The sequence below is a fragment of the Oncorhynchus mykiss genome, unplaced genomic scaffold, assembly GCF_013265735.2.
Source record: "Oncorhynchus mykiss isolate Arlee unplaced genomic scaffold, USDA_OmykA_1.1 un_scaffold_119, whole genome shotgun sequence".
Taxonomy (NCBI): domain Eukaryota; kingdom Metazoa; phylum Chordata; class Actinopteri; order Salmoniformes; family Salmonidae; genus Oncorhynchus; species Oncorhynchus mykiss.
Window position 1 is genome coordinate 410,858 of NW_023493660.1, and position 14,736 is coordinate 425,593.

The 14,736-nt window shown below is 43.1% G+C and overlaps 1 protein-coding gene across 9 annotated transcripts in view; it reads right to left on the reverse strand.

The window, feature by feature from the left end:
• Nucleotides 1-14,736, reverse strand: part of LOC110512780 (ankyrin-3) — a 115,464-nt gene that overhangs the window by 39,598 nt on the left and 61,130 nt on the right. For 6 of the 9 annotated variants that reach the window (XM_036972079.1, XM_036972077.1, XM_036972078.1 and 3 more), the window contains 4 exons: nt 13,527-13,625; nt 9,408-9,562; nt 3,641-3,852; nt 2,674-2,978 (listed from right to left, as the gene is read on the reverse strand). In XM_036972079.1, coding sequence (XP_036827974.1) covers nt 2,674-2,978; nt 3,641-3,852; nt 9,408-9,562; nt 13,527-13,625 — 771 coding nt within the window. The remainder of the gene's footprint in view (nt 1-2,673; nt 2,979-3,640; nt 3,853-9,407; nt 9,563-13,526; nt 13,626-14,736) is intronic. The other 3 variants (XM_036972082.1, XM_036972081.1, XM_036972080.1) reach the window with 1 other exon arrangement.

Here is a 14,736-nt window from a genome sequence, read left to right on the forward strand (position 1 = left end):
ACCTCATGTCATCTGTAGTATAATAACACTGAGAATACATCATGTCATCTGTAGAATAATAACACTGAGAATACCTCATGTCATCTGTTGAATAATAACACTGAGAATACCTCATGTCATCTGTAGTATAATAACATTGAGAATACATCATGTCATCTGTAGTATAATAACACTGAGAATACCTCGTCATCTGTAGTATAATAACACTGAGAATACCTCATGTCATCTGTAGTATAATAACACTGAGAATACCTCATGTCATCTGTAGAATAATAACACTGAGAATACCTCATGTCATCTGTAGTATAATAACACTGAGAATACCTCATGTCATCTGTAGTATAATACACTGAGAATACATCATGTCATCTGTAGTATAATAACACTGAGTATACATCATGTCATCTGTAGTATAATAACACTGAGAATACATCATGTCATCTGTAGTATAATAACACTGAGAATACCTCATGTCATCTGTAGTATAATAACACTGAGAATACCTCATGTCATCTGTAGTATAATACACTGAGAATACATAATGTCATCTGTAGTATAATAACACTGAGAATACCTCATGTCATCTGTAGTATAATACACTGAGAATACATCATGTCATCTGTAGTATAATAACACTGAGAATACCTCATGTCATCTGTAGAATAATAACACTGAGAATACCTCATGTCATCTGTAGTATAATAACACTGAGAATACCTCATGTCATCTGTAGTATAATACACTGAGAATACATCATGTCATCTGTAGAATAATAACACTGAGAATACATCATGTCATCTGTAGTATAATAACATTGAGAATACATCATGTCATCTGTAGTATAATAACACTGAGAATACCTCGTCATCTGTAGTATAATAACACTGAGAATACCTCATGTCATCTGTAGTATAATAACACTGAGAATACCTCATGTCATCTGTAGAATAATAACACTGAGAATACCTCATGTCATCTGTAGTATAATAACACTGAGAATACCTCATGTCATCTGTAGTATAATACACTGAGAATACATCATGTCATCTGTAGTATAATAACACTGAGAATACATCATGTCATCTGTAGTATAATAACACTGAGAATACATCATGTCATCTGTAGTATAATAACACTGAGAATACCTCATGTCATCTGTAGTATAATAACACTGAGAATACCTCATGTCATCTGTAGTATAATACACTGAGAATACATAATGTCATCTGTAGTATAATAACACTGAGAATACCTCATGTCATCTGTAGTATAATACACTGAGAATACATCATGTCATCTGTAGTATAATAACACTGAGAATACCTCATGTCATCTGTAGAATAATAACACTGAGAATACCTCATGTCATCTGTAGTATAATAACACTGAGAATACCTCATGTCATCTGTAGTATAATACACTGAGAATACATCATGTCATCTGTAGTATAATAACACTGAGAATACATCATGTCATCTGTAGTATAATAACACTGAGAATACATCATGTCATCTGTAGTATAATAACACTGAGAATACCTCATGTCATCTGTAACATTGTGTTAATATTTCAGCTTTTAGAGTATAACCACATGGAAAGTAAATGGACGTAACAACCCAGTAAAGCCAGTTGTCTTACCTGGCAGAGACATTGGTTGTGATGGAGACACAGTCTTACCTGGCAGAGACATTGGTAGTGAAGGAGACACAGTCTTACCTGGCAGAGACATTGGTAGTGAAGGAGACAGTCTTACCTGGCAGAGACATTGGTAGTGAAGGAGTCAGTCTTACCTGGCAGAGACATTGGTAGTGAAGGAGACACAGTCTTACCTGGCAGAGACATTGGTAGTGAAGGAGACACAGTCTTACCTGGCAGAGACATTGGTAGTGAAGGAGACACAGTCTTACCTGGCAGAGACATTGGTAGTGAAGGAGACACAGTCTTACCTGGCAGAGACATTGGTAGTGTAGGAGACACAGTCTTACCTGGCAGAGACATTGGTAGTGAAGGAGTCAGTCTTACCTGGCAGAGACATTGGTAGTGAAGGAGACAGTCTTACCTGGCAGAGACATTGGTAGTGAAGGAGACACAGTCTTAACTGGCAGAGACATTGGTAGTGAAGGAGACACAGTCTTACCTGGCAGAGACATTGGTAGTGAAGGAGACAGTCTTACCTGGCAGAGACATTGGTAGTGAAGGAGACACAGTCTTACCTGGCAGAGACATTGGTAGTGAAGGAGACACAGTCTTACCTGGCAGAGACATTGGTAGTGAAGGAGACAGTCTTACCTGGCAGAGACATTGGTAGTGAAGGAGACACAGTCTTACCTGGCAGAGACATTGGTAGTGAAGGAGACACAGTCTTACCTGGCAGAGACATTGGTAGTGAAGAAGACACAGTCTTACCTGGCAGAGACATTGGTAGTGAAGGAGACACAGTCTTACCTGGCAGAGACATTGTTAGTGAAGGAGACACAGTCTTACCTGGCAGAGACATTGGTAGTGAAGTAGACACAGTCTTACCTGGCAGAGACATTGGTAGTGAAGGAGACAGTCTTACCTGGCAGAGACATTGGTAGTGAAGGAGACAGTCTTACCTGGCAGAGACATTGGTAGTGAAGGAGACACAGTCTTACCTGGCAGAGACATTGGTAGTGAAGGAGACAGTCTTACCTGGCAGAGACATTGGTAGTGAAGGAGACACAGTCATTGACGAAGGTTAGGGGCGTGGTCCCAGTGATGTCCTCCCATTGGGCAGGAGAGGTTCCGCCGGTGATGCTGCATAGCAACCTCAGGCAGGGGGTGGAATCTCCCTTGTAGCCATTGCTAACCCCCTCCCCTGACAAGGGCGGGACCGGGATCGTCATGGTGATGGGTTTGTGGAACTTCCTGCGTCGAGGTTCCACCGTCACTATGGGGCTGAATGTTGCCCGGTTACCAAGGATCTTCTTCACCATGTCATCAGGAGCCGGCTGGGCCTAGAACCAATCAGAATCGAAGTTCATAATCAGCCAATCAGAAACGCTGTTCCACAGTTAAAACACTTATTCAACAAGTGATTAATTCGGCTCATAACAACTACAGTAAACAGGTACAGTGTGATGGTTACCCTGTTCTCAGAACAGTTCAGGTACAGTGTGATGGTTACCCTGTTCTCAGAACAGTTCAGGTACAGTGTGATGGTTACCCTGTTCTCAGAACAGTTCAGGTACAGTGTGATGGTTTAACTGTTCTCAGAACAGTTCAGGTATGATGGTTTACCTGTTCTCAGAACAGTTCAGGTATGATGGTTTACCTGTTCTCAGAACAGTTCAGATACAGTGTGATGGTTAAACTGTTCCCTGAACAGTTCAGGTACAGTGTGATGGTTAACCTGTTCCCTGAACAGTTCAGGTACAGTGTGATGGTTAAACTGTTCCCTGAACAGTTCAGGTACAGTGTGATGGTTAACCTGTTCTCAGAACAGTTCAGGTATGATGGTTTACCTGTTCTCAGAACAGTTCAGATACAGTGTGATGGTTAACCTGTTCCCTGAACAGTTCAGGTACAGTGTGATGGTTAACCTGTTCTCAGAACAGTTCAGGTACAGTGTGACGGTTAACCTGTTCTCAGAACAGTTCAGCACTGTGACCAGACTAACCTGCAGTCCCACGCGTATCTTCTTGGTGAGCGCCCCCTCTGGGAAGGAGGCCTGGACCAATGGAAGTGTCAGGCTGGAGAGGACTCCTCCCTCAGGGCCCATCTGGCTGCTCTCCTGTCTGATACGAGACACCACCGCAAAGTACTGTGGGAAATCCTTGGTGATGATGCGACATATACGCTTCTTCTCCAGGTCCTTGACACTGTCCAGCTCTGTGGAGGTAGAGACACCATAATGATTATTACACTGAACTGTCCAGCTCTGTGGAGGTAGAGACAACAGAATGATTATTACACTGAACTGTCCAGCTCTGTGGAGGTAGAGACAACAGAATGATTATTACACTGAACTGTCCAGCTCTGTGGAGGTAGAGACAACATAATGATTATTACACTGAACTGTCCAGCTCTGTGGAGGAAGAGACAACAGAATGATTATTACACTGAACTGTCCAGCTCTGTGGAGGTAGAGACAACAGAATGATTATTACACTGAACTGTCCAGCTCTGTGGAGGTAGAGACACCATAATGATTATTACACTGAACTGTCCAGCTCTGTGGAGGTAGAGACAACAGAATGATTATTACACTGAACTGTCCAGCTCTGTGGAGGTAGAGACAACAGAATGATTATTACACTGAACTGTCCAGCTCTGTGGAGGTAGAGACAACAGAATGATTATTACACTGAACTGTCCAGCTCTGTGGAGGTAGAGACAACAGAATGATTATTACACTGAACTGTCCAGCTCTGTGGAGGTAGAGACAACAGAATGATTATTACACTGAACTGTCCAGCTCTGTGGAGGTAGAGACAACAGAATGATTATTACACTGAACTGTCCAGCTCTGTGGAGGTAGAGACAACAGAATGATTATTACACTGAACTGTCCAGCTCTGTGGAGGTAGAGACAACAGAATGATTATTACACTGAACTGTCCAGCTCTGTGGAGGTAGAGACAACAGAATGATTATTACACTGAACTGTCCAGCTCTGTGGAGGTAGAGACAACAGAATGATTATTACACTGAACTGTCCAGCTCTGTGGAGGTAGAGACAACAGAATGATTATTACACTGAACTGTCCAGCTCTGTGGAGGTAGAGACAACATAATGATTATTACACTGAACTGTCCAGCTCTGTGGAGGTAGAGACAACATAACGATTATTACACTGAACTGTCCAGCTCTGTGGAGGTAGAGACAACAGAATGATTATTACACTGAACTGTCCAGCTCTGTGGAGGAAGAGACAACAGAATGATTATTACACTGAACTGTCCAGCTCTGTGGAGGTAGAGACAACAGAATGATTATTACACTGAACTGTCCAGCTCTGTGGAGGTAGAGACAACAGAATGATTATTACACTGAACTGTCCAGCTCTGTGGAGGTAGAGACAACATAATGATTATTACACTGAACTGTCCAGCTCTGTGGAGGTAGAGACAACAGAATGATTATTACACTGAACTGTCCAGCTCTGTGGAGGTAGAGACAACAGAATGATTATTACACTGAACTGTCCAGCTCTGTGGAGGTAGAGACAACAGAATGATTATTACACTGAACTGTCCAGCTCTGTGGAGGTAGAGACAACAGAATGATTATTACACTGAACTGTCCAGCTCTGTGGAGGTAGAGACAACATAATGATTATTACACTGAACTGTCCAGCTCTGTGGAGGAAGAGACAACAGAATGATTATTACACTGAACTGTCCAGCTCTGTGGAGGTAGAGACAACAGAATGATTATTACACTGAACTGTCCAGCTCTGTGGAGGTAGAGACAACATAATGATTATTACACTGAACTGTCCAGCTCTGTGGAGGAAGAGACAACAGAATGATTATTACACTGAACTGTCCAGCTCTGTGGAGGTAGAGACAACAGAATGATTATTACACTGAACTGTCCAGCTCTGTAGAGGTAGAGACAACATAATGATTATTACACTGAACTGTCCAGCTCTGTGGAGGTAGAGACAACAGAATGATTATTACACTGAACTGTCCAGCTCTGTGGAGGTAGAGACAACAGAATGATTATTACACTGAACTGTCCAACTCTGTGGAGGTAGAGACAACATAATGATTATTACACTGAACTGTCCAGCTCTGTGGAGGAAGAGACAACAGAATGATTATTACACTGAACTGTCCAGCTCTGTGGAGGTAGAGACAACAGAATGATTATTACACTGAACTGTCCAGCTCTGTAGAGGTAGAGACAACATAATGATTATTACACTGAACTGTCCAGCTCTGTGGAGGTAGAGACAACAGAATGATTATTACACTGAACTGTCCAGCTCTGTGGAGGTAGAGACAACAGAATGATTATTACACTGAACTGTCCAGCTCTGTGGAGGTAGAGACAACAGAATGATTATTACACTGAACTGTCCAGCTCTGTGGAGGTAGAGACAACAGAATGATTATTACACTGAACTGTCCAGCTCTGTGGAGGTAGAGACAACATAATGATTATTACACTGAACTGTCCAGCTCTGTGGAGGTAGAGACAACAGAATGATTATTACACTGAACTGTCCAGCTCTGTGGAGGTAGAGACAACAGAATGATTATTACACTGAACTGTCCAGCTCTGTGGAGGTAGAGACAACAGAATGATTATTACACTGAACTGTCCAGCTCTGTGGAGGTAGAGACAACAGAATGATTATTACACTGAACTGTCCAGCTCTGTGGAGGAAGAGACAACAGAATGATTATTACACTGAACTGTCTAGCTCTGTGGAGGTAGAGACAACATAATGATTATTACACTGAACTGTCCAGCTCTGTGGAGGTAGAGACAACAGAATGATTATTACACTGAACTGTCCAGCTCTGTGGAGGTAGAGACAACATAATGATTATTACACTGAACTGTCCAGCTCTGTGGAGGTAGAGACAACAGAATGATTATTACACTGAACTGTCCAGCTCTGTGGAGGTAGAGACAACAGAATGATTATTACACTGAACTGTCCAGCTCTGTGGAGGTAGAGACAACAGAATGATTATTACACTGAACTGTCCAGCTCTGTGGAGGTAGAGACAACAGAATGATTATTACACTGAACTGTCCAGCTCTGTGGAGGTAGAGACAACATAATGATTATTACACTGAACTGTCCAGCTCTGTGGAGGTAGAGACAACAGAATGATTATTACACTGAACTGTCTAGCTCTGTGGAGGTAGAGACAACAGAATGATTATTACACTGAACTGTCCAGCTCTGTGGAGGAAGAGACAACAGAATGATTATTACACTGAACTGTCCAGCTCTGTGGAGGTAGAGACAACAGAATGATTATTACACTGAACTGTCTAGCTCTGTGGAGGTAGAGACAACAGAATGATTATTACACTGAACTGTCCAGCTCTGTGGAGGTAGAGACAACAGAATGATTATTACACTGAACTGTCCAGCTCTGTGGAGGTAGAGACAACAGAATGATTATTACACTGAACTGTCCAGCTCTGTGGAGGTAGAGACAACAGAATGATTATTACACTGAACTGTCCAGCTCTGTGGAGGTAGAGACAACAGAATGATTATTACACTGAACTGTCCAGCTCTGTGGAGGTAGAGACAACAGAATGATTATTACACTGAACTGTCTAGCTCTGTGGAGGTAGAGACAACAGAATGATTATTACACTGAACTGTCCAGCTCTGTGGAGGAAGAGACAACAGAATGATTATTACACTGAACTGTCCAGCTCTGTGGAGGTAGAGACAACAGAATGATTATTACACTGAACTGTCTAGCTCTGTGGAGGTAGAGACAACAGAATGATTATTACACTGAACTGTCCAGCTCTGTGGAGGAAGAGACAACAGAATGATTATTACACTGAACTGTCCAGCTCTGTGGAGGTAGAGACAACATAATGATTATTACACTGAACTGTCCAGCTCTGTGGAGGTAGAGACAACAGAATGATTATTACACTGAACTGTCCAGCTCTGTGGAGGTAGAGACAACAGAATGATTATTACACTGAACTGTCCAGCTCTGTGGAGGTAGAGACAACATAATGATTATTACACTGAACTGTCCAGCTCTGTGGAGGTAGAGACAACATAATGATTATTACACTGAACTGTCCAGCTCTGTGGAGGTAGAGACAACAGAATGATTATTACACTGAACTGTCCAGCTCTGTGGAGGAAGAGACAACAGAATGATTATTACACTGAACTGTCCAGCTCTGTGGAGGTAGAGACAACAGAATGATTATTACACTGAACTGTCCAGCTCTGTGGAGGTAGAGACAACAGAATGATTATTACACTGAACTGTCCAGCTCTGTGGAGGTAGAGACAACATAATGATTATTACACTGAACTGTCCAGCTCTGTGGAGGTAGAGACAACAGAATGATTATTACACTGAACTGTCCAGCTCTGTGGAGGTAGAGACAACAGAATGATTATTACACTGAACTGTCCAGCTCTGTAGAGGTAGAGACAACATAATGATTATTACACTGAACTGTCCAGCTCTGTGGAGGAAGAGACAACAGAATGATTATTACACTGAACTGTCCAGCTCTGTGGAGGTAGAGACAACAGAATGATTATTACACTGAACTGTCCAGCTCTGTAGAGGTAGAGACAACATAATGATTATTACACTGAACTGTCCAGCTCTGTGGAGGTAGAGACAACACAATGATTATTACACTGAACTGTCCAGCTCTGTGGAGGTAGAGACAACAGAATGATTATTACACTGAACTGTCCAGCTCTGTGGAGGTAGAGACAACAGAATGATTATTACACTGAACTGTCCAGCTCTGTGGAGGTAGAGACAACATAATGATTATTACACTGAACTGTCCAGCTCTGTGGAGGTAGAGACAACAGAATGATTATTACACTGAACTGTCCAGCTCTGTGGAGGTAGAGACAACAGAATGATTATTACACTGAACTGTCCAGCTCTGTGGAGGTAGAGACAACAGAATGATTATTACACTGAACTGTCCAGCTCTGTGGAGGTAGAGACAACAGAATGATTATTACACTGAACTGTCCAGCTCTGTAGAGGTAGATCCAACAGAATGATTATTACACTGAACTGTCCAGCTCTGTGTAGGTAGAGACTACAGAATGATTATTACACTGAACTGTCCAGCTCTGTGGAGGTAGAGACAACATAATGATTATTACACTGAACTGTCCAGCTCTGTGGAGGTAGAGACAACAGAATGATTATTACACTGAACTGTCCAGCTCTGTGGAGGTAGAGACAACAGAATGATTATTACACTGAACTGTCCAGCTCTGTGGAGGTAGAGACAACAGAATGATTATTACACTGAACTGTCCAGCTCTGTGGAGGTAGAGACAACAGAATGATTATTACACTGAACTGTCCAGCTCTGTGGAGGTAGAGACAACAGAATGATTATTACACTGAACTGTCTAGCTCTGTGGAGGTAGAGACAACAGAATGATTATTACACTGAACTGTCCAGCTCTGTGTAGGTAGAGACTACAGAATGATTATTACACTGAACTGTCCAGCTCTGTGGAGGTAGAGACAACAGAATGATTATTACACTGAACTGTCCAGCTCTGTGGAGGTAGAGACAACAGAATGATTATTACACTGAACTGTCCAGCTCTGTGGAGGTAGAGACAACAGAATGATTATTACACTGAACTGTCCAGCTCTGTGGAGGTAGATAAAAGTCGATACTGTCATCCATCTCAATGATAGTCCTATAATATAGTCCATACCTTCATCCATGCCGTTGAGCAGCTCATTGAGGTCATCTGTCTTGCAGTCGTACTGATGTTCCTTCCAGGTCTCTCCATTCTCACTCCTCAGCATGATCAGCTCCCTCTCCTTCCCCCTCATAGAACCAAAATGGGGGATCTCCACGATCACAGGGCTGTAGGGGGAACCACAGGGCTTTCTCAGTGGTTACACACAAACTACAACACTACAGCCCCAATATGGCCGCCCCTCCTGAGCCGACTGGGATGACAGAGGAGAGGTGAAGATGCTGTTGGTATGATGTCACATGACTTCTATACTCATATCTTAAGTTGTTGTTGGAGAGGTATTGAAGATGAGGATGGGAGGTGCACATGCAGAGCAAATAGACCTGAAAGACTTTCATGGTAGCGTCTGTAACGGAATGGGAACATATGTCAATGAGCTGGATTTATTAGAACAGACACGATGCATGGAGCAGTTAGACAAGTCTGAAGCTGACGAGAAGCTGCACTATGTGAAGGTAGACAGTCTCAGTATGAGATCTCAGAATGACACAGAACTGGAAAAGAACCAGCGATGTAGGCATGATATATAACCAGATGTAAGTCCCTCCTTGCAATCTACTCCCGTTCTGGACATTAAAGTGACAGGAGATACTACCTAGTGAGGGAAGTAGAAACTTATCAGAGACTGAGGACCCAGCCTTCTCCATCATTCAGATCAAAGTCATATTGTTAGGGGAGGTTTCAGGCTAGTAACCAAACTTGGGAAAGGATCAGCAGTCATGATAGCAGGATACTGGTGCAGCAGTGAGTATCATGCCCAACAAGCAGGAAGAGCTGAAACAGCCAGGAGGGGAAAAGCCCAAGCGATGTCTCTCTGTGGTAATCACATGGTCGTGATGGAGATGGTGCTATATTACCTAGCATGGACAGCCTGATGTCTCTCTGTGGTAATCACATGGTCGTGATGGAGATGGTGCTATATTACCTAGCATGGACAGCCTGATGTCTCTCTGTGGTAATCACATGGTCGTGATGGAGATGGTGCTATATTACCTAGCATGGACAGCCTAATGTCTCTCTGTGGTAATCACATGGTCGTGATAGAGATGGTGATAATATTACCTAGCATGGACAGGCTAATGTCTCTCTGTGGTAATCACATGGTCGTGATGGAGATGGTGCTATATTACCTAGCATGGACAGCCTGATGTCTCTCTGTGGTAATCACATGGTCGTGATGGAGATGGTGATAATATTACCTAGCATGGACAGCCTGATGTCTCTCTGTGGTAATCACATGGTCGTGATAGAGATTGTGATAATATTACCTAGCATGGACAGCCTGATGTCTCTCTGTGGTAATCACATGGTCGTGATGGAGATGGTGCTATATTACCTAGCATGGACAGGCTAATGTCTCTCTGTGGTAATCACATGGTCGTGATGGAGATGGTGATAATATTACCTAGCATGGACAGCCTGATGTCTCTCTGTGGTAATCACATGGTCGTGATGGAGATGGTGATAATATTACCTAGCATGGACAGCCTGATGTCTCTCTGTGGTAATCACATGGTCGTGATGGAGATGGTGATAATATTACCTAGCATGGACAGCCTGATGTCTCTCTGTGGTAATCACATGGTCGTGATGGAGATGGTGATAATATTACCTAGCATGGACAGCCTGATGTCTCTCTGTGGTAATCACATGGTCGTGATGGAGATGGTGCTATATTACCTAGCATGAACAGCCTAATGTAATCACATGGTCATTATGGAGATGGTGCTAGCATGGACAGCCTGATGTCTCTCTGTGGTAATCACATGGTCGTGATGGAGATGGTGATAATATTACCTAGCATGGACAGCCTGATGTCTCTCTGTGGTAATCACATGGTCGTGATGGAGATGGTGCTATATTACCTAGCATGAACAGCCTAATGTAATCACATGGTCATTATGGAGATGGTGCTAGCATGGACAGCCCGATGTCTCTCTGTGGTAATCACATAGTTGTGATGGAGAAGGTGATAATATTACCTAGCATGGACAGCCTGATGTCTCTCTGTGGTAATCACATGGTCGTGATGGCGATGGTGCTATATTACCTAGCATGGACAGCCTGATGTCTCTCTGTGATAATCACATGGTCGTGATGGAGATGGTGATAATATTACCTAGCATGGACAGCCTGATGTCTCTCTGTGGTAATCACATGGTCGTGATGGAGATGGTGATAATATTACCTAGCATGGACAGCCTGATGTCTCTCTGTGGTAATCACATGGTCGTGATGGAGATGGTGCTATATTACCTAGCATGGACAGCCTAATGTCTCTCTGTGGTAATCACATGGTCGTGATAGAGATGGTGATAATATTACCTAGCATGGACAGGCTAATGTCTCTCTGTGGTAATCACATGGTCGTGATGGAGATGGTGCTATATTACCTAGCATGGACAGCCTGATGTCTCTCTGTGGTAATCACATGGTCGTGATGGAGATGGTGATAATATTACCTAGCATGGACAGCCTGATGTCTCTCTGTGGTAATCACATGGTCGTGATAGAGATGGTGATAATATTACCTAGCATGGACAGCCTGATGTCTCTCTGTGGTAATCACATGGTCGTGATGGAGATGGTGCTATATTACCTAGCATGGACAGGCTAATGTCTCTCTGTGGTAATCACATGGTCGTGATGGAGATGGTGATAATATTACCTAGCATGGACAGCCTGATGTCTCTCTGTGGTAATCACATGGTCGTGATGGAGATGGTGATAATATTACCTAGCATGGACAGCCTGATGTCTCTCTGTGGTAATCACATGGTCGTGATGGAGATGGTGATAATATTACCTAGCATGGACAGCCTGATGTCTCTCTGTGGTAATCACATGGTCGTGATGGAGATGGTGATAATATTACCTAGCATGGACAGCCTGATGTCTCTCTGTGGTAATCACATGGTCGTGATGGAGATGGTGCTATATTACCTAGCATGAACAGCCTAATGTAATCACATGGTCATTATGGAGATGGTGCTAGCATGGACAGCCTGATGTCTCTCTGTGGTAATCACATGGTCGTGATGGAGATGGTGATAATATTACCTAGCATGGACAGCCTGATGTCTCTCTGTGGTAATCACATGGTCGTGATGGAGATGGTGCTATATTACCTAGCATGAACAGCCTAATGTAATCACATGGTCATTATGGAGATGGTGCTAGCATGGACAGCCCGATGTCTCTCTGTGGTAATCACATAGTTGTGATGGAGAAGGTGATAATATTACCTAGCATGGACAGCCTGATGTCTCTCTGTGGTAATCACATGGTCGTGATGGCGATGGTGCTATATTACCTAGCATGGACAGCCTGATGTCTCTCTGTGATAATCACATGGTCGTGATGGAGATGGTGATAATATTACCTAGCATGGACAGCCTGATGTCTCTCTGTGGTAATCACATGGTCGTGATGGAGATGGTGATAATATTACCTAGCATGGACAGCCTGATGTCTCTCTGTGGTAATCACATGGTCGTGATGGAGATGGTGCTATATTACCTAGCATGGACAGCCTGATGTCTCTCTGTGGTAATCACATGGTCGTGATGGAGATGATGCTAATATTACCTAGCATGGACAGGCTGATGTCTCTATATGGCAGTGGTTCCCAAACTGTGGGGTGTCCCCCCCCCCCAATATAAAAAAAATAAAATTAAATAAACTTACTTAAACTTAAATAAACTTTAAACTTACTCTTGAAAGTTGTAACAGTATAATTTTCTAAACTGGGTAGTGCATCATCAGTTCCTCTTGTCATGTTTTTTAGCCAATAGATATTGTTGTCATCTTTTATTCACTCAAATATCACATGAATACAACACTTTTAACATACAAACTTCTCTACACCAACAAGAACAGTGCTTGAGCCCATTTAAGTAGACGTGGCACACGCGCGTGCAGGCCGGGTTGGGGGGTGGGGCACGGGATGTTCCCCAATGCTGGAAAGGGGGGCCCAGAGTGAAAAAGTTTGGGAACCCCTGCTCTATGGGATGGTCCTAATATTATCTATCATGGATAGCCTGATGTCTCTCTAATGGATGCTCCTCCTACCCAATAAACTTAGTTCCTGGTGGCCCCAGCTGCAGGACTCGGCTAACCAACATCTCTCCATCGTCTAGACATGGGAGCTTTCTAGGAAGGTGCAGTTTACTGAGTCACATCCAAGCAGCAATAAGAGACACAGAAGATGATATGAGCAACAAACTGGCATTCCTACAACACAGCACATGAACAAATGGCCATCTGACCACACCTGAAGTGGTCTGTGATGCTACCTCTAAGACAACATTAGCATCACTGTGTTGAGGCTAGTTCTGTGATGCTACCTCTAAGACACCATTAGCATCACTGTGTGGCGGCTAGTTATGTGATGCTACCTCTAAGACACCATTAGCATCACTGTGTGGAGGCTAGTTCTGTGATGCTACCTCTACGACACCATTAGCATCACTGTGTGGAGGCTAGTTCTGTAATGCTACCTCTAAGACACCATTAGCATCACTGTGTGGAGGCTAGTTCTGTGATGCTACCTCTAATACACCATTAGCATCACTGTGTGGAGGCTAGTTCTGTGATGCTACCTTTACGACACCATTAGCATCACTGTGTGGAGGCTAGTTCTGTGATGCTACCTCTAATACTCCATTAGCATCACTGTGTGGAGGCTAGTTCTGTAATGCTACCTCTAAGACACCATTAGCATCACTGTGTGGAGGCTAGTTCTGTAATGCTACCTCTAAGACACCATTAGCATCACTGTGTGGCGGCTAGTTCTGTGATGCTACCTCTAATACACCATTAGCATCACTGTGTGGAGGCTAGTTCTGTGATGCTACCTTTACGACACCATTAGCATCACTGTGTGGAGGCTAGTTCTGTGATGCTACCTCTAATACTCCATTAGCATCACTGTGTGGAGGCTAGTTCTGTAATGCTACCTCTAAGACACCATTAGCATCACTGTGTGGAGGCTGCGTTCTTTTGTTTAGTCTTTAAGCAGTATTTCCTATGAAGTGTCCAACTATGGAGACTCTAAGCAACTCTTTCAATGAAGTCTCCAACTATGGAGACTATAAGCAGTCGTTCTATGAAGTGTCCAACTATGGAGACTATAAGCAGTCTCTTTCAATGAAGTGTCCAACTATGGAGACTATAAGCAGTCTCTTTCTATGAAGTGTCCAACTATGGAGACTATAAGCAGTCTCTTTCAATGAAGTGTCCAACTATGGAGACTATAAGCAGTCTCTTTCTATGAAGTGTC